Source organism: Adiantum capillus-veneris, chromosome 1 (genome assembly GCF_014529385.1).
Source record: "Adiantum capillus-veneris isolate H3 chromosome 1, ASM1452938v2, whole genome shotgun sequence".
Taxonomy (NCBI): Eukaryota; Viridiplantae; Streptophyta; class Polypodiopsida; order Polypodiales; family Pteridaceae; genus Adiantum; species Adiantum capillus-veneris.
In genome coordinates this window covers 168,536,851-168,556,692 of record NC_140931.1, presented here as the reverse complement: position 1 = coordinate 168,556,692, position 19,842 = coordinate 168,536,851, and the positions used below count along the sequence as shown (strand labels likewise).

The 19,842-nt window shown below is 45.9% G+C and overlaps 1 protein-coding gene across 1 annotated transcript in view; it reads right to left on the bottom strand.

Moving 5' to 3' along the window:
- ABCG7 (ABC-2 type transporter family protein) overlaps positions 1-17,972 on the bottom strand; it is a 71,178-nt gene extending 53,206 nt beyond the window's left edge. The window contains exon 1 of the mRNA XM_086523156.1: positions 17,663-17,972. Coding sequence (XP_086379282.1) covers positions 17,663-17,887 — 225 coding nt within the window. The 5' untranslated portion in view covers positions 17,888-17,972. The remainder of the gene's footprint in view (positions 1-17,662) is intronic.
- Positions 17,973-19,842: the final 1,870 nt, after the last annotated feature.

Genomic DNA, 19,842 nt, shown 5'->3' with positions numbered 1-19,842 from the left:
TGCGGCAAGTTTTGCGTTTCTTTCATCGCGCTCACGTTCTTGAGCAAGGCGACTTGCTTCTTGTCTATCCATCATGGCCATCATCTGCTTGACCAGTGCCTCCATAGCACTTGGTGGCGTAGATGGCGAAGGGGGAGGGTTGAAGAAATCATCTCCGGGTGGGGACGAGTCTTCGTCGCCTCTCTCATGCTCATCACCTGTATGCGAAGTATCCATTCCGCTTCGGGTGACGACCATGCACTATGATCTTGGGTTCTTAAGCTCGCGAGGAACTTGGGTTCTTGAGGGTCTTGAGGTTCTTAAGGTCCTTGATTCGTGAGAATCTTGGGTTCTTGAGGTTCTTGAGTCTTAAGGGTCTTGGGTTCTTGGGGTTCTTGAGATTTTCTTTCGCTTGCAAACCACGTTGGAGAAGGATCTTCTCTTCACCCGAGTTCTACCCTTTTCTGCGGGCGCACCCCTTGGCGGCCTTGCGCTCACACCAAGGTTGCTTTTTCCCACCTCACGTCGATTGGCCTGCCGCTAAGTGCACGGTCCGCTCTCAATGAGTGAAAAGAGACACAAGGGGAAGCTTGACAAGCCCTTCTTTCTTGGGATTCCTGTCACTCTTCAACAAAACACGATTAGGAATCGCCACGCCCAAGTAAACTTGGGTTCGTGCGATTGCAACAAGCAAAAAAAAAAGAAAAAAAAAATCTTGTGGTTCTTTCCTTGAGTAATGCAGAACACTTCCAAAGCTTTGATACCAATGTAAGGTGTAGCGGAATGAATGTTGTATTTTCTCAAGATTAGTGATCTTTATTTGCTCAAGGTTCCTTTTAGTTCTTAGGGAAAGAGAGAGCTTTCCGTCTTATGGAGAGTGCTACGAACAAAGTGAGTGGATATTGTGCGTGCAAGTGAATGAGACTGAGAGAAGGAGAGAGAAGAGATACGACACCCGAGAGTTTGTAAAACCCTCCTCCGAAGGCCCCACTCTCGTCGGCGAGAGTGGTCTACTTTGATTGCACAAAGGTGTACAATGCGTATGCAATGGACTGATGCAATGGGACTATGCCGATGACGACGACGGTGATGACGACGACGACTTGGTGGCTGAAATCTGAGATCTTCTAACTGCTGAATTTCATGGCTGATTCTGGGGCTGAAAATGACTGTTTTGTCGATAATTCTTGGCTGAAAATGAGTGGTTCTTGTCGAGTTCCTGCTGAGGGCAAAAACGCTGAGAGACCAGACCTGTCAGGCTGCGTTTTTAGACTGTTTTGTACCTGCTGAAAAACGCTGGTTTTGGGGGTCTATTCCATGCTGAAAACGCTGCAATGGGCAGCAGATACTACTGTTAGTAGTTTGCCTGATTGCTGAAGAAAATGCTGATCATGCAGATGCTTAACGATCCCAAAACGCTAAGGTTGAGTGTGGTTGTCGCGGGAAAACGCCAGGCCAATGGACTTGATGGCGATGCTGTTGCTGTGGGAGAAAAACGCCAGGTATGGGGAGATGGTGGCGATGCTGAGGGGGGGTACTGCTGAGAAGTTGCATGTTGAGCTGGAAGCTCCTGCTGCCTCTTCTGCCAGAAAGTGCTAACTTGGGTTTGCTTATATATTAACTTAGCAAAATTGCCCTACCTACTTTTGTTGGGAAGTCACTTAAAAATAATAAGTGAAAATAACCAAAAATAGGAAAATAGGCTAAATGTACTGGAAAATTCCCCTAACTGATACTAATGGATTCTTATGGGAATTCCGATGATCATGCTGTGTGCAACCGGAGGATATGCATCTACACTCAGTGACTGGGCATGCACGGTCTACGAATAGACTCACAAAAGTGCCAGATCATTGCTAATCTAGACTTGATTGAACTGGCTGAACCCTCCTATGGTGTAGCTTGTCCACGGACACATAGGGTTGGGATGTGTCACGTGGCATGTTAGCCATAATGTAATTCCAAGTTCATGTGCTTTGTGTCTTCGCCGCAAACCAACCAAGGCTCACTTCTTAAGAAAAAAAGTGATCTTATCCCGACAATGGAACCATGAAACCGGCCCGTAGGGCGGTAGATGTTAGCTTTCACCCGATTCTTTAACACTTGACTATACGACACCAAGCAATGACTTAAAAGGAACTTGTAACTGAGACTGGAATTACACTTCCAAACAAAAGCACGGCCAGGAAACTAGAATGCTCCCAAGCAGACAGCGACACGTGTAGGCCCCAAAGGTTTGCGCCCCGTTCGGTATTTCTTTATTCTTTAACAGAGGGAATAAAACCTGTGATTTCCTACAAGCTGCCCCGCACAATCTAGGCTGAATTCCATTGTTCTGGCCCGATTTCGGCAGCATAACTATACTAGGTCACTTCACAATCAGTATCCCCACGCAGTAGATGACTTTCCCGGCGCATACGGACACTTTGCAAAACCTGGAGAGAATCTGCAGCACGCTGAATTCTCTGTTTTCTGCCCCAAAAATGCGCCAGATCACCTCTACAGCGGTCCCCTCGCGTCCCCGAACCTCCTGGAGGTATTAGGGACCGTTTAGGGCCGAAACCCTAAACCTGCAAAAATACGCAGCAGGCTGTAATTCCCTGTTTCAAGCTCCGTTTCGCGTGCCGGTCCCATCCGTAGCAAGTCTTCGAGCTCCCGCACCTGTAGGGCTACTTGCCCTTTGAATCGGACGAGATTTTTCACGTGAAACCTCTCCGAATTCACCTGTACCTACGGGGGATTAGCCACTAGCTTATCCAGTACCTGTGCAAGAGGCTGTTGCCTCGGCAATCGCGCATGAACCCACACAACTGTACATTGGTCAAATGAGAAGCCCACTTGAGGGGCATAACATAACTGCTCGTACGAGAGAGAGAGAGAGAGAGAGAGCAATGCGTAGCGTGCAGGGCATCACTCCTGGCACCGCACTGTACATAAGAGGGAAAGGAAGCACTCCATAGCTCTTAACCTGTGACAGAGAGCTTACAAATGAGCCTCCCATCTATAAATTCAGCGCCACTTCTTCTTGCATGAGGAAAGTGCACAGAAATGTGCCGCTTGGCGCGTTTACAAGCCATTTCCCGTTTCGGGGTTGCCGCCTAAAAATCTCCCGACCGGTTGCCCAACTTCAGTGCTCACTGGCCGTCCGGCCTAGACTCTCATTGTCCGCCTCACACCATGCAACTGGGGCATTGGCATTTCCAGAGGGGTGCTTTAAAACAAGTCAAATAAAATTTCCCCCAAAAAGAAATCAACAAATAAAGTTGCCACAGACTCGTGACAGGATGTCACATGCACATGGCTTTGTGTGCCACGTGGACATGCTACATCGATTGCCAAAGCCAATCCCATACATAGCAGTGCCTAGATGAGTCCATTAGATTAGCTTTTCCAATTTTGAAACCCTCTTGGATATACGGTTTGTAGACATGTTATGGCCGATGCTAATACATATGCACGCATGTATGAAAGTACTAAAAGAGTATGATTCAAACCCGTAGAAAATACCATACGTCGGATTTTATATGCCATAAAAAAAATAGGAAGGAAATACGACACAATGTATGAATTTCCATTATCTTCGAATGATAAGACTTCGAAACATAAAAAGACTACACATTAGAAGCTAGAAGTTAAAACTTAAGAGGCTAAGAGCACATGTGCACATTACAAAATTTCTATAACATTTGAGGCAAAAAAATCTGGGAATCCCAATTGTGTTAATCCTAAAATATAAAATACAATCATACTCCCATGTTTGCAAACATTTGATTGGGCAATCATATGCATATGGAAAAAAACTATGTTTACACTTTGGTGGACATATGGCACAACAGGCATATAGATTAGGTCTACAAGAACACATCAGTTCAAGTCCCAAGTCAAATGCATCACAGGTTTGTGAGATACACAAGAACAGTGCTGAAATCCCTATGTGCGCACATTGCATTACTAAATGGTTCTTCATTTACTGGATGCCAGTTGACACCAGCGCTCATGACCACTTCCTCCCCTATAAAAAGACCCCTACATCCTTGGTGTTATTTGAGAGCTCTCACATCTAGCGTCTCTCTCTGCCTGCCGCCCTGGCATCTGTTGGCCTTTAGCAACTCAGCTGCAACCATTGTCTCCCTTGTCTTAGTGCCCCATTGCACTAGCAATTTAGCCCCCTTTGCTGCTCATTCATTGCCACATCATTTTCAGTCGCATTCATCTCAGATCCGCTGTGTTTTCAAAGTCGCAAATCTGTGTTTTTGAGGTCAGTGTTCAACCCTCTGCACGACACAGCTCTCTCACGCCCAGATGGGCTCGCACCACCACGTCGCCTTAATCGACTTACTGTCTGCAGAGCATCTTTATTAATCTTTATTAACCTTTTAGGCTAGTAAAAGGTTAATAAACCCTAAGAACCTGGTCACACTGTCAAGTCAAGGAAGCATACCCCGAAGCTCACCGCAAGGGTCCAACCAAGTTTTGCGGCAATCGTAGCAGCCCCGAGCAAGTTCACTCAGATTGAACAGCTTCAAATGGCCCTTGATCGGGTTATGGAGGAAAACCGCGACCTGCCTTAGCAAGCTTGAGGCACCCTTTGACTCCATCGTTCATCTCGCCACCGACAAAGTAAAAGAAGTCGAAGCGAAGGTCACTCCAAGCCGAGTCGGACGCCTTTGCCAAAGTATAGACCTGTGTGACAGCGGAGTTCCGCGAACAGAGACTTCAGGAAGAAAACGAACTCAAGGTTTGCATTGGTGGGCTTCCCTCACCATGGTGCACCACTGAGGACACTCTTGAAGAAGCGATCACAAAGCTCAACGACGTCCTTAAACCAATCAACATCAAACCAGAAACGGTTTCTTGGATCAACGACACACATAGGCAAATGCCACCCGAGCATTGTCTTCTCACTTTCAAGGACAAAGAGGATAAGATGCAGCTGCTACGACAATCTCGACTCCTCAAAGGGACAAAGGTTTGGATAAGGGAGGAGCTGACAACAAGTCAACCGAAGATAAAAAAGAATGAGCTTAAAAAGGTACACGAAGCCCGGAAGCAAGGTAAATGGGCAGTATATCGGGGTGGTAATGTCACCAACGTGTGACTACTATCTATCCTTTTTGTTGATTTCTTTCTTATTATTTATTTACTTTTACTTTTTGAAAACACCCCTCGGGAAATCTAACTGCCCTACATTGCATAGCTAGTGTGGAACTGTCCAAAGGGAGTCCAGGCCTAAGGGCAAGAGAGCACTAAGGTTGGACAAGGACTATGGTTAGCCAAAGGGGGTCATTGACTAGCCAAAGTGGAATCCTTTGCTACAGAGGCTACATTTCAGTTCTGGGTGTGGCTGCAGTGTACAAAGGGGGTCAGATGACCTAGAAAGATACAATGGCAGCATCTCCTAAAATTTAGGGAACTGCTATTTTGGGACCTGAAAATGTGTTTGCGTCATTACCTCCGGAATGACAAGGGGAACATTTTCTTACTCTGCCGTGAAGTCAACTAGGCAACTGGTTGGGAGATTTTTAGGCGACAACCCCGAAATGGGAAAATGCTTCTAAATGTGCCAAGTGGCACCTTCTGGTGCACTTTCCTCATGCAACAAGAAGTGGCGCTGAATTCAAGAGGAGGAGGGCTCATTTTCAGATTTTGTCACAGGTTAAGAGCTATGGAGTGCTTGCTTTCCCTCCTATGTACAGTGCGGTGCCATGAGTGATGCCCTGCACGCTACGCACTGCCCTCTCTCTCCCCTATGGCAGTATGTTATGCCCCACTAGTGGGCTTTTCATTTGACCAATGTACAATTGTGTGGGTTCATGCGCGATTGCCGAGGCAAGAGCCTCTTGCACAGGTACTGGATTAGCTAGCGGCTAATCCCCCCGCAGGTACAGGTGAATTCGGAGAGGTTTCACGCCAGAAATCTCGTCCAATTCAAAGGGCAAGTAGCCCTACATGTGCGGGAGCTCGAGGACTTGCTACGGATGCGACCAGCACGCGAAACGGAGCCCGAAACAGTAAATTACAGCCTGCTGTGTATTTTTGCAGGTTTAGGGTTTTGGCCCTAAACGGTCCCTAATACCCCCAGGAAGTTCGGGGACACGAGGGGACCGCTGTACAGGTGATCTCGCGAATTTTCGGGGCTGAAAACAGAGAATTCAGCGTGCTGCAGATTCTCGCCAGGTTTTGCAAAGTGCCCGTATGCGTCGGCAAAGTCGGTCAATGCGTGGGAATACTGACTGTGAAGGGTCCTAGTACAGTTATGCTGCCAAAATCGGGCCGGAACAGTTGAAATTCAGCCAAGTTTGTGCGGGGCAGCTTGTAGGGAACCACAGCGTTTATTCCCTCTTGTAAACAATAAAGAAATACCGAAAGGGGCGCCTAAGTTAGGGGCCAATCTGGTGTCGGTCTACTCATATAGGTGCAATCTAGCAGCCTGTATCCGTCTCCCCTTTGTTGTGTCTTGAAAGTACGGGTAAAGTGGGCAACAAATTAAATGGGTGAAAGCAAATAAGTTTTAAGTCTAAAGTCTACCGCCCTTTTTGAAGTTAACAGGCCGGTTTCATGGTTCCATCGACGAGATTAAATCGCTTTTTTCCATAGAAGTGAGCCTTGGTCAATTTGGGCTTGAAGACACAGGGGATCATAGACCAGACACAGGGAATTGCAATTATGGCTGACAGACCATATGATGTGACTGAAGAGGTTTCCTCTTCACAGGGTCAACAGACACATGAAGTGGGTGAGTCTTCAAGACCACCACAGACGGATGATGATATATTCAGGACCCAGTTGGCTACTGCTGTGGCTATGTTCACACAAGTAATGCAAAACCCGAGGTTTTTAGCCTTTCTGCAACCTCTTGTTCCTCCTCAACAAGTTGGGTCACTGGATCATATTCAAAAGCCTATTAAGGCTCGAGCACAGGTGATTCATACCACACAGTCAATGGAAACACCTGTACACTTGACGGAGAACATACAGTCTCCACAACCTGTGCCTAAGATGCAAGAACAGGTGGCTGAGATGCCAGTCTTTCAAGCTGTACCAGTTCAGCCCGCCACTTTTCAGCAGCCTATAGCTGGTTCTAATGGGCAGGGAAGCAACCTACAGGCTATGCAACAGGTCTTCCCACCACCTTCAGTACACCCTGGCTATTTTAGAGGTGGATCGGTATTCCAGAGCATGGCTGGTCATGCACCTGGAAATCAGTTTTACACGCCAGGAACAGTGTTCGGGGGTGCTCAAACGATGATGCCTAACCCCATGTATGGTGTCACGGGCATGCTACCAGGGTTTCAGAGCACTCAGGGCCAATTTGGGATGCCACAGGCAAATTTTGGTATGGCTGGAATTATAAATCAGCAGCCAAATATGGCATTTCCAGGTCAACTTAATTGCGGTCAGGGAACACAAATGAACCCTAACAGTGTTCCCATGTTTTAGTCACTTCCATATGACAATTTAACGCCACTGGAGAGGCCAACTCCGTACAAAGAAGGTGGCAAAGGTGTGACTTTCACGACCTTTACAGGGTTTGATGACAGGAAGAAGGCTCTCTCATTCCTCCAGCAGTTTGACAAGGCCTATGCAGGGGGAAACTTTACAGAGGCTTCAAAGGTCCGCAAGGCATCCACTTTCTTCACAGGGAATGCGGGACAATGGTGGACAGCTTTATTGCTGCAAGGGCAAGCTCCGTCCACATGGATTTACTTCAAGCAGATTTTTGCAGCAGCATGGTTATCTAATGACTTTGAAGCAGATGTCATGACAGAATGGCACCAGCTTAATGCTGCTACTTGCAAGAATCTGGATGATTACAATCGGAAGTTTTGGAAAGCTCTACTTCCAGTAACTTCCTATAGGTTTGTGCCATTGACAGAACAGATTGAAAAATACTGTTGTGGCCTACCCAAAGGATTGAGAAAACACTGCACGAAGACCAAAGTCACTACTTTGACGCAGCTCATCGAGGTAGCAAACACTGGCAATGGTTTGCTCAAGGGAGAAGACTGTGAATTCAATACTGGCGTCAAGGAAGGACCAGCCAAGAAAAATTCAGCGAAGAAGTATGTTCCCAAGGAGGCTCCGAGAGGGACTCAGGAGCCAGCCAACGCAGGGAAAGACAAAGCTACGGCTGAATCAGAAAAGGGACCGGCGAAGAAATGGAAAAGACGTTTTCCTCGCAAGTCAGAAGAGCAAAAGAAGGTCCTGAGGTCAGAGAACAAATGCTTCATCTGTGAGCAGCCTGGCCACATTGCTTACAATTGTCCTACAAAGAAAAGGCCAGCTGATTCTGAAGACAAGGAGGACAGGAAAGGAAAGAAGCCCATGGCTGGTCTAGTGCCAGATATGGTGGGCGACAAGCCAAATTCAGATGCAAGTGAGCTTTGCAGAGCATGGGGAAAGGTCGGGGATCAAACAGTGCTTATCTTCTTTGATCCAGGTGCCAAAGCCAACTTCATTTCCCCAGAATTGGCTTCAAAGTTGGGAATCAGACCTGAAGAGATGGGGTATACAGCAGAGGCAGGTTTGGCATGTCCTGGCCATACAGAGGCTGTGACACCCATCATTGGAAAGTTGCGCCTACATATCCAGTCCTATGTAGATGCTGAAGAATTTTACATCATGCCACTGGACGGATGTGATGTGTTGTTAGGTATTCCTTGGTTATTTCGTGTACAGGGAATCATGGATGCCTACAACAAAAAGATCACTGTACAGAGCAGGGGAAAGACTCACATTCTGGATGTAAAGCTTAAAGGGGAGTCTATTCCCACTGTATCAGCTTCTGCTATTACTTCTGTAATGAAAAAGCATCTTTTTGCGTACTTGGTTTTTGCACGTGAAGTGTCAGATTGTGATGAATCAAATTTATCTGTGCTAGATAAAGAAAGGTCAATGTTTTTACAACATTATAGTGACTGTTTTTCCGATTCATTACCGTCTCAATTACCGCCAGAGAGACTCGAGGACCATGCGATAGATTTGGTGCCAGGCAGTAGCCCACCAAATAAGCCTCCGTACAGGGTTAGTGCGGCTCAGCAGAAAGAGATAATGGGCCAAGTACAGGAGCTGTTAGAAAAGGGGCTGATTCAGCCCAGTTCATCCCCATTCTGTTCTCCAGTGTTGTTGGTGCAGAAAAAGGATGCTCATGGTGTATGTGCATCGACTACCGTGCACTGAACAAGAATACCATCAAGAATAGGTTCCCTATACCTAGAATTGATGATATTATGGACAAATTAGAAGGAGCGGCTATGTTTAGCAGGATAGATCTAAAGAGTGGGTCCCATCAGATCCGCATTAGATCAGAGGATGTGCACAAGACTGCTTTTAGAACAACGTTTGGCCTTCACGAATTTTTAGTGATGCCCTTTGGTCTCACAAATGCTCCTGTTACGTTCAATAGGATGATGGACAGAATTTTCCGTCCACACCAACAGTTTGTTGGTACATTCTTTGATGACATGATAGTCTAGTCAAAGAATGAAGAGGAGCATAGGCATCACTTGGCCATTGTTTCAAAGGGCTACGCAGTCATAGGTTGCTCATCAATGCAAAGAAAAGTGAATTTTTTCTGGAAGAGATTCATTTTCTCGGACACATTGTCTCAAAGGATGGTGTCACAATGGATCCTGCTAAAGTTGAAGCAATCAAGTCATGGCCAGATTTGAAGACGGTGCACGATGTCCGAAGCTTCTTGGGACTATGCTCCTATTACAGAAGGTTTATCCAAAATTTCACTGAGATTGCTTCACCTTTACATGCTCTTCAAAAGAAGGCAGTCACCTTTAGATGGACACCAAAAGAGATTTCAGCTTTTAATCTCTTAAAGGAAAAGATGACTTCACATCCAGTCATTGTGTTGCAAGATCTTAGGAAGTCATTTATGGTCCAGTGAGATGCCTGCGGTAGTAGCATTGGTGCAGTGCTAATGCAAGATGGCAGGGTAGTAGCCTATGAGAGCAGAATTTTGCAAGGTCCAAAGATGACCATGCAGGTCTATGAGAAAGAGTTACTGGCTGTGATTCATGCGCTCTTAAGTTGGAAACACTACCTGCTAGGTGCAGATTTCGTTGTCCAAATGGACCATCAGACCTTGCGATACTTCTTGACACGGACAAAGTTATCTGAGAAGAATATGCAATGGGCAAATATCTTGTCCATGTTCCATTTTCAGATTGTGCATGTGGAAGGCAAGAAGAACGTTGTGGCTGATGCCTTGTCGAGGAAGCCACAAATTTCAGCTGTGTCAATTCCTTATCATCATGAACTTGATGATATGAGAGAACAGTATGCAAATGATGAAGATTTTGCAAGGGTCTTCGAGCAGCTAATGGATGGACAACGTCATGAACCCTATCTTCTCAAAGATGGGTTCATGATGATGCATGGCAGATTGTATGTCACAAACCCATTGCGACGCAAAGTTATGGAAGAGAGTCATGTCCCACCGTATGCAGGGCATCGTGGTATCGATGCTACAGTTAAAGCGGTTGAGACATTCTTCTATTGGCCTACATTGAGAAGAGATGTGGATGCCTTTGTGCAAGAATGCCTAATTTGCCAGAAGGTCAAGTTTGACAGGCAAAAGGCACCAGGGTTATTGCAACCACTACCTATTCCACATAAACCATGGGAAAGTATTGCTATGGATTTTATCTTTGATCTTCCGAGAACGCAGACAGGAAACGATGGTATTTGGACCATTATTTGCAGATTTAGCAAGCAGGCTCATTTTATTCCTGTCAGGAAGAAGATAAAACCAGATCAGATGGCACGCTTGTTTATGAGCAATATTTTCAAGTATCATGGCATGCCACAGTCGATTGTTAGCGACCGTGATCCACGCATGACAAGTTTGTTCTGGAGAGGCTTGTTTGAGAATATAGGCACCACGCTCAAATTCTCTTCGTCATTTCATCCTCAAACAGATGGGCAGTCAGTAGAGGCAAATTCTATTGTCCTAGATCTGCTAAAGTGTTATGTGTCAAAGCATAAAGGAAAGTGGGAGCAGTATTTGCCATTGGTGGAGTATGCATACAATAATACAGTGCATTCATCAACTGGCAAGGCACCTTTTGAGATAGTTGAAGGTGGCAAGAAAGTTCCTCCCATACTGCATACAAAGGACAAGATATTTGAAGCAAATAAGTATGTTCAGGACATGGATGAAATGTACAAGAAGGTCAAAGTGGCCTTAGAGAAGACTCAGGCAAAGCAAAAGAAAGCAACCGATCGTCACCGTCGTGAAGTGGTATATTCATTTGGTGATAGGGTGCTTTTACGCTTTGAAAAGGCAAGGTTAAAGAAGATGAAGGGCAAGGAAAGACTGTTTCCAAAGCTCAGCATGCGTTACTATGGGCCTGTTCAAGTGTGCGACATAATCAGTGATGTTGCATATAGGCTGAAATTGCCTGACAGTTGGAAGATTCACAATGCGTTTCATGTGAGTCTTCTCAGACCCTATGTGGGTGATGTGCCAGAAGATATGCCAGCTGAAGATCAGCCGGAAGTCGAGGAACTTGACGAGATCTTGGTCCAGGAACAGATTTTGGCACATAAAGAAAGAAAAGTGAAAGGCAAGGTTGCTAGGCGTTACTTGGTAAAGTTCAGAAACTATCCACCAATGGATGCTAAGTGGATGGAAGAAGGTGAACTTGCAGAGTCACCAACTGTGTTATCACTTTACCTGGAAGCCTTCGATTTGCAACCTACCTTGACACCTTGAGTTTCAGAGCTACATGGATTGTCAGTGTGACAATGGCTTTTGAAACAAATGATGTACATGGTATTTAAAATGAGCTCAAATGAAATACATGTTACATGAATGTTAGAGCTGTACAGATTGTCAGTTTGGCAATTGCTCTTATGGAATGTCCAAAAGTGTACTTAGTGCTATAGAAGTGAGTATTTCTTGTCAGTTTGTCAAGGATACAGTAATTGCTTCTATTAAAGAGTACATGTGTAACTGCATTCTTAAACTGTCGGTTTGGGTATGCTCGAAAGTGTTACGGGATCCAACGTGTACTATAAGACAGTGGCAAAATGTGCAACTACCATTTTGTCATTGGAAAGTTAGTGACTCAAAGCAATGGCAGAGTGCGAAGCTACCACTATGCCATTGGGACAGGGTTCACACGCAGGCAATACATGTGTCGACGAGGTGTTGAATACACCAGGGTTGACAATGAGCATGTATGTGTCGACAGGTGTTGAATACATCAGTGTTGATTATGAGCATGTACAACATAGATGCAAACGAGGACGTTTGAGATTTCAAGAGGGGGGTATGTCACCAGCGTGTGACTACTATCTATCCTTTTTTTTTATTTCTTTCTTAGTATTTATTTACTTTTACTTTTTGGAAACACCCCTCGGGAAATCTAACTGCCCTACATTGCATAGCTAGTGTGGAACTGTCCAGAGGGAGTCCAGGCCTAAGGGCAAGAGAGCACTAAGGTTGGACAAGGACTATGGTTAGCCAAAGGGGGTCATTGACTAGCCAAAGTGGAATCCTTTGCTACAGAGGCTACATTTCAGTTCTGGGTGTGGTTGTAGTGTACAAAGGGGATCAGATGACCTAGAAAGATACAATGGAAGCATCTCCTAAAATTTAGGGAACTGCTATTTTGAGACCTGAAATGTGTTTGCGTCATTACCTCCGGAATGACAAGGGGAACATTTTCTTACTCTGCCGTGAAGTCAACTGGGCAACTGGTTGGGAGATTTTTAGGCGGCAACCCCGAAACGGGAAAATGCTTGTAAATGTGCCAAGTGGCACCTTCTGGTGCACTTTCCTCATGCAACAAGAAGTGGCGCTGAATTCAGGAGGAGGAGGGCTCATTTTCAGATTTTGTCACAGGTTAAGAGCTATGGAGTGCTTGCTTTCCCTCCTATGTACAGTGCGGTGCCATGAGTGATGCCCTGCACGCTACGCACTGCCCTCTCTCTCCCCTATGGCAGTATGTTATGCCCCACTAGTGGGCTTTTCATTTGACCAATGTACAATTGTGTGGGTTCATGCGCGATTGCCGAGGCAAGAGCCTCTTGCACAGGAACTGGATTAGCTAGCGGCTAATCCCCCCGCAGGTACAGGTGAATTCGGAGAGGTTTCACGCCAGAAATCTCGTCCGATTCAAAGGGCAAGTAGCCCTACATGTGCAGGAGCTCGAGGACTTGCTACGGATGCGACCGGCACGCGAAACGGAGCCCGAAACAGTAAATTACAGCCTGCTGTGTATTTTTGCAGGTTTAGGGTTTTGGCCCTAAACGGTCCCTAATACCCCCAAGAGGTTCGGGGACGCGAGGGGACCGCTGTACAAGTGATCTGGCGCATTTTCGGGGCTGAAAACAGAGAATTCAGTGTGCTGAAGATTCTCGCCAGGTTTTGCAAAGTGCCCGTATGCGTCGAGAAAGTCAGTCAATGCCTGGGAATACTGACTGTGAAGGGTCCTAGTACAGTTATGCTGCCGAAAATAGGCCGGAACATTTGAAATTCAGCCAAGTTTGTGCGGGGCAGCTTGTAGGGAACCACAGCTTTTATTCCCTCTTGTAAACAATAAAGAAATACCGAAAGGGACGCCTTAGTTAGGGGCCAATCTCGTGTCGGTCTACTCATACAGTTGCAATCTAGCAACTTGTATCCCTCTCCCCTTTGTTGTGTCTTGAAAGTACAGGTAAAGTGGGCGACAAATTAAATGGGTGAAAGCAAATAAGTTTTAAGTCTAAAGTCTACCGCCCTTTTTGAAGTTAACAGGCCGGTTTCAGGTAAAGCCATCATCCAAGAGTCCCGAGCCCCTAAAAAGGCTCTACTCAACCCCCCTTAGATTTTGTTCCTTCTCTTTACCCTAACGATTGGACCCTCAATCCTTAACTTATATGTATCTGATGGCTTCACTTAGAAGTAATGAGCTGATGTAATGCTTTTGTGATGGTCCCATAGGTCATATCTGACCTCCGTGGACGATAAATCAATCTATCTATCTATCTATCAATCTCTCTCTCTCTCTCTCTCTCTCTCTCTCTCTCTCTCTCAAGTATTTGAAAAAACAAACGAATTTGGGGGACCATGGCATTGTACAGATCAGTTGTAGGGCATGTACGCACCCCGGAGGGACTTTCCACACCGGTTCACTCCACTATTGGGGTGAAGCAGGGCTGCCCGCTCTCTCCTACTCTTTTCGGTATGTATGTGGATGAGGTTTCTGACTACATTGACAACGATGGGGATAAAGGTGCTCAATTGGCAGGGACATGGATTCCACTTTTGTTATATGCTGATGACATAGTGTTGATCTCCGAATCCCCAGAGGGAATGCAACGTCAATTGGATGCTTTGCATACGTTTGCCCACAAAAGTGGTTTGTCTGTCAACTCGGTAAAACCAAGGTTACGGTGTTTCATACCACCCCACAGTGGATCAGGAGGTCAGCACCTACATTCACATACGGCCAGGAGACTGTGGAGTACACAGACGCTTACACTTACCTTGGAGTGGTTTTTAGCGGACCTGCATTCTCACTCAGAAGAGCAGCTGAGACCAAACTTACTAGAGCCCACGCAGCATTGGGTAGATTAGAGAGGATGTGTTCGCAGGTTCAATTTCAGGAGCCCCGGACGAAGCTCTGGCTCTTTGACACCTTGGTGGCTTCAGCATTGCTCTATGGAACCGAGATATGGGGACCTTCACTTGATCACCACGAGAGGCCGGGTCGCACAGACGGATGGGGGAACATGGAGAAACCTCTCGTCTCTATGATCTCGCGGCTCATTAGAGCCAAGGCATCAGTACCACGGGCCATTATCCGAGCAGAGCTAGCGGCCCCCCCACTAGTGGTGGAGGCGCTCACCAGATCAGTCTCCTTCATAAACCGCACATGGGAACTTCCTAGAGACAGATATGCTCGCATAGCACTTGAATCCTCTCGACAGTTAGCCCACAAGGAGATACAACATGCTGGTATGGGGAGATGACATCATGGTTTCAGGCACATGGGTTCAGCATAGACAGGCTGCCACCATTCCATTACTCATTGGATGCACCATCTCTCACTCTTACACAGTCAGAGATCACCAAACTCATCCGCCAAGACCTAACCCAGCTAGACACCAGGAGGACATGGATACAACTAGCACAGGAATTGGGCACGAAGATGGCTTTCTACAGAGACCACCTTCTCCAGCTTACGGAAGATGGTTTTGTGACGAGACCCAGATACATGGATACCCACTTGTCTCACGGGATACGATGTGCTATTGGCCAATTACGCACATCTTCTCACCAGTAGCGGATTGAGACTGGGAGATACAGCGAAGTACCAGCAGAGGACAGGACATGCCCCTTGTGTAACATGGAACCTGAGACAGAGCTACACTATACATGCCGCTGCCCCGTCTACTACGAGATACGAGGCCGCTTCCATTGCCTGTTCAGAGGGTTTTGGACCACTCTCAAGAGTAATGGGATACGAAGATCAAAGATGTCTGGGTTTGTTCTTGCTCGAGCTGCGCAGACACAGAGATAGCCTGATGAATGGCGAGGCTAGCCAGTCTCAAAGACAGATCGCAGACTTCTTCAGAGCAAACACGGGACAGCCGCAAGAGCCACTCCCACAGCAAAGCTCCCCCTCGTCTCACACCAGACGCACATTGATTGACCGAGCGATTGAACTAGGGAAATCCAGGCGCCCGCGACTGCGAAGAACTACACAGCATCGACGGAGGCTACGACAGAAAATTCAGAGCACGCTGGCCACGCATGCACAACGCCCGGTCAGACTACTAACCATGGAGGAAATTGATGAGATTCGCCAACGACCGATGCTAGATCTCTTGTGATTCAGCTATCCCAACAAGCCGCCCATTTTTTGCTTAGTTTTTTGCTTGGCTCACATCGACCAACTTAGGACCCCATAGTATATATCTTTGTTTTGTGCTGTTGTAAGGTTATTTTGTTACTCTGACTTTGTATCAGATCCACCACTTTGTAACTTTCGGGTCTCATAGGTCACTATGGCCTTTTGAAGACGTTAATATAACATTTCATTTCTCTCTCTCTCTCTCTCTCTCTCTCTCTCTCTCTCTCTCTCTCTCTCTCTCTCTCTCTCTCTCTCTCTCTCTCTCTCTCTCTCTCTCTCTCTCTCTCTCTCTCTCTCTCTCTCTCTCTCACACACACACACACACAAGTATTTGAAAAAACAGACGATTGTGAAAGAGTGAATTTTAGAATCTACCTTTTTGCTCAATTCCATTGCATCTGACAGAGAGGGATAGAAACGTGAATGAATGAGAGAGAGAGAGAGAGAGAGATGGGCCAAGCCTTGCAAGGGGCAACCTCTATGCAAAAGTAGTACGTACAATGTTGAACTAATAACCTAGTATAGTGACCTCTACCGCGCCTAAAAATAAGCAAGTCCAGGGCTTTCAGACTCCCACACATATAGCACATGACCCATAAATAAAAAGCAAGGGCCATACTGAGACTCATCTGTCCAAAGATCAGCCCTACTTCAGTAGTAGACATAACAACCCGACCAGACTGACATAGTTCAAAAGCCCTTTACAATCACAAGAGACAACAACATTACAAGGCTGGAAAAAACCACAAAGAAGCCCTCGCTACCTGGTAGAGAGGCAAACCAGGAGATGCCCCTCCAAAATTCTATCATTCTTTTGAGTCGACCACCCTCTAGAGTGGAGTGTTTTAGAGAACTGTGGATTATGAAGAACCCTTTGAGGTTCCCTAAGGGGCCATCCTCGAACTGCATAGGCCCACAACATTGGCTTTTTCAAACAATAGAGGAAGCCTTTGTGACTAGATAATACCTCCTCCGTTAAAAGCGATCAATGGTCCCCTAGCCTCGAGTTTGATGTCCACCCTCTAATCCCAAACTAAACTAAACTCCAATGTGCATCTACCAAGCGAACTCAAAGTGAACTACAAGAAACTGTGTGCACGATGTGAACCTAGAACAGAGAATGAAGTGTAAAATCCTCTGCCCCTCGAATTTACCGTACCATCATATTTTTGCACATACATGTAATGAATTGCACAATATCCTATGGTAAGGCCTTACTCTCATGGGGGAGGTGTGCTCTCAAAATTCATCTCTTGATTACACATAAACAGAAACAAACATCCCCTCGTGTTCAAATGAATGTGGCTGTCGATCCATCTAGATTGAGGGTTGGTCAATTAGTCCCATCCTATGGAGAGGGGCTCCAACCCCTGCTTAAGTGCTCGCTCATGGTTGTGCTTCTGAATGGTCACTCCACCAAATGCGTGTAATACAGCCTACATATGTGATCCATCCCACATCTAGGCTGTAGTACACGTACTATACGCACGCCCCTCCCACATCCAAGAGATGCACTGCAATAAAATGTAGTTTCAATACAGAAGTCCATCTGCTGCTGATTGATTTCATGGCTAAAATAATAAGCAAGGGAAGCCTCTGTGTCTGTTTGTGTTTGTGTTTGTGTTTGTGTTTGTGTGTGTGTGTGTGTGTGTGTGTGTGTGTGTGTGTGTGTGTGTGTGCGCGCGCGTGCATGCTCTCTCTCTCTCTCTCTCTCTCTCTCTCTCTCTCTCTCTCTCTCTCTCTCTCTCTCTCTCTCTCTCTCTCTCTCTCTCTCTCTCTCTCTACACCTAGAATAAATATGTGTACGTAGCTAGAAGAGAACACACATGTTTCCCGTGCTTTTCCAAGAGGGAACAGCTAAGGTTGCTCCATTGAAGGTCCACTGGCTTTACAGCGCCCACCGTATCTGCTGAGACATAATAGTCCTCTTCTGCCTCTGCAACCACTGCCTCTTCTTCTTTGACTTTTTTCTTCTTCCTGCTCAACGCCAGGAGCAGTGCGGCCGTCAATGCTCCCAGAACTGGCCCGGCGTTGCCCAGACCTCCTCCCATGTTCACCCTGTGCAAAATCCCAGCCTTCTGACTTATTAGTGAACTAATAAGGAAGATGCAACTTCGCCACTTGTCACAGGCATGCAATCCAATGAATTTCCAGTCTACAAAAACGAATGGAATACGGGAACTCTAAGCCTTAAGGGGACTAAAAGCTACAAATAAAGTAAAGAGGAGGAGGATGCAAAAAGCTACCCGCCTACCAGCAGGTCTCGCTCGCCAGGTCTCGCTCGCTCTTACCACCGGTGGGTGTGGGTGTGGGTGTGTGTGTGTGTACATCTTCCCATGACACATATACAATGGACACTTGGTTATCCATGCTCAAATGCTTGATTGTCCCACATTGTCTTCGGTGCGAGAGAGAGAGAGGGGGGGGGGGGGGGGGGGGGGGGGGGGGGGGGGGGGGGGGGATATATAGAGAAGATAAATGTATATACATCTTCCTCTTTTGTTATTATTCATTTGTGTCGAATATATATAATTAAATTGCAGTTTTCACTTATGCCTCCAAACATTTGATACAAGTTGTCATTTTCTCTTTAGATAGATCTTGAGGTCCCTTGGGATTAAGAAAGGGAGAGTATTCACTTAGGGAGAGGTTAACTCATGCTTCGCTAAGAAAATAATATTGACATGGATGTAATTTTTTAGTTTCTGGCAAACTTACAAAGTGCTCTATCTAACCCTACCACTTTCTTTGATGGATGAAGCTAGAAAAATGTGTAAATCAACATGCAAAAGAAAAATCATTGCCATTAGCATAGTGTTATCAATAGGAGACCTTCATAAGTACCTCAAATGCTTGAGGTGTACTGTTGATACACAATTGGAAATGTGTCTCGTGTAAAATTGGAACATCTACAGGCCATACTCAATCATTATTCTTCGCACAAAACCCATTGTGTGTCAGCACAATACTAACGATAAGTGAGGGGTCAAGGTGGTTCAAGTCTCGTTGTGGCAAACCTGGCAGTGCTTCATAAAAAGCCTAGGTTTATTGTGGATGAAGATGGTTCAAGTCTCGTTGTGGCAAACATGGTAGTGCTTGAAAAAAAAAACTAGGTTTAATGTAATCCCACCTACAAATTTGAATTTTTTCTCTAAACTTTAATTTTATATGTGAGAAAACTTACAAAATTTAAAGTGACTTAGTATAAAGACCAATAACATCAACCAAACAACTTCATGTGCTCATGACCAATTGTGTATTAGACTATTACATATCCTAGTCTAATGAAATAACTCAACTTCTCTCTCTCTCTCTCTCTCTCTCTCTCTCTCTCTCTCTCTCTCTGGCTTTGCGCATGCACCTATTCAGCAAGGCGTCCAGCATATAAAGAGGGCAACTAGCCCTCCCTATTTTGTCTCCACAACTCATGGTGTTTGACCATATCATTCATGGGTGCAGGAGGCCTCCTCAATGGATAATGGGTGCTACCATGCCAACATTTTGTACCTGCAATTACGCTAGTGAGATGGAATGGTAGATCCAACCTTCTTGCATGTGTACGACTACTTAATTTGCATTGATCATTTCCTTCCCTCGCCAAATGCTAGCCCTACATGTGTCCACCCTATCTGTCGTCATCTTTCTCTCACTTTACATGACCAACAAAGTAGTCAACCATCACATACCCTTTAACGGAACAGAGTGCACCACTCTCTCTCTCTCTCTCTCTCTCTCTCTCTCTCTCTCTCTCTCTCTCTCTCTCACACACACACACACACACACACACATTGTGCAAGTGTGTGTGTGTGTGTGGGTAACCATCAAATAGATTGATGAGGTCTCTAGGGAATGTTCCTACGACATTCAAACTTCTCCTTTCTTCTCTTCTTCTCTCTCATATCTCTCGGGATTATATCAATTCCTACAAATGAATGAGGGACCACCCCCCCCCCCCCCCTTTTCTGTTTCTCTCTCCCAACCATTTTACCAAGGTAAAGGACTCCAT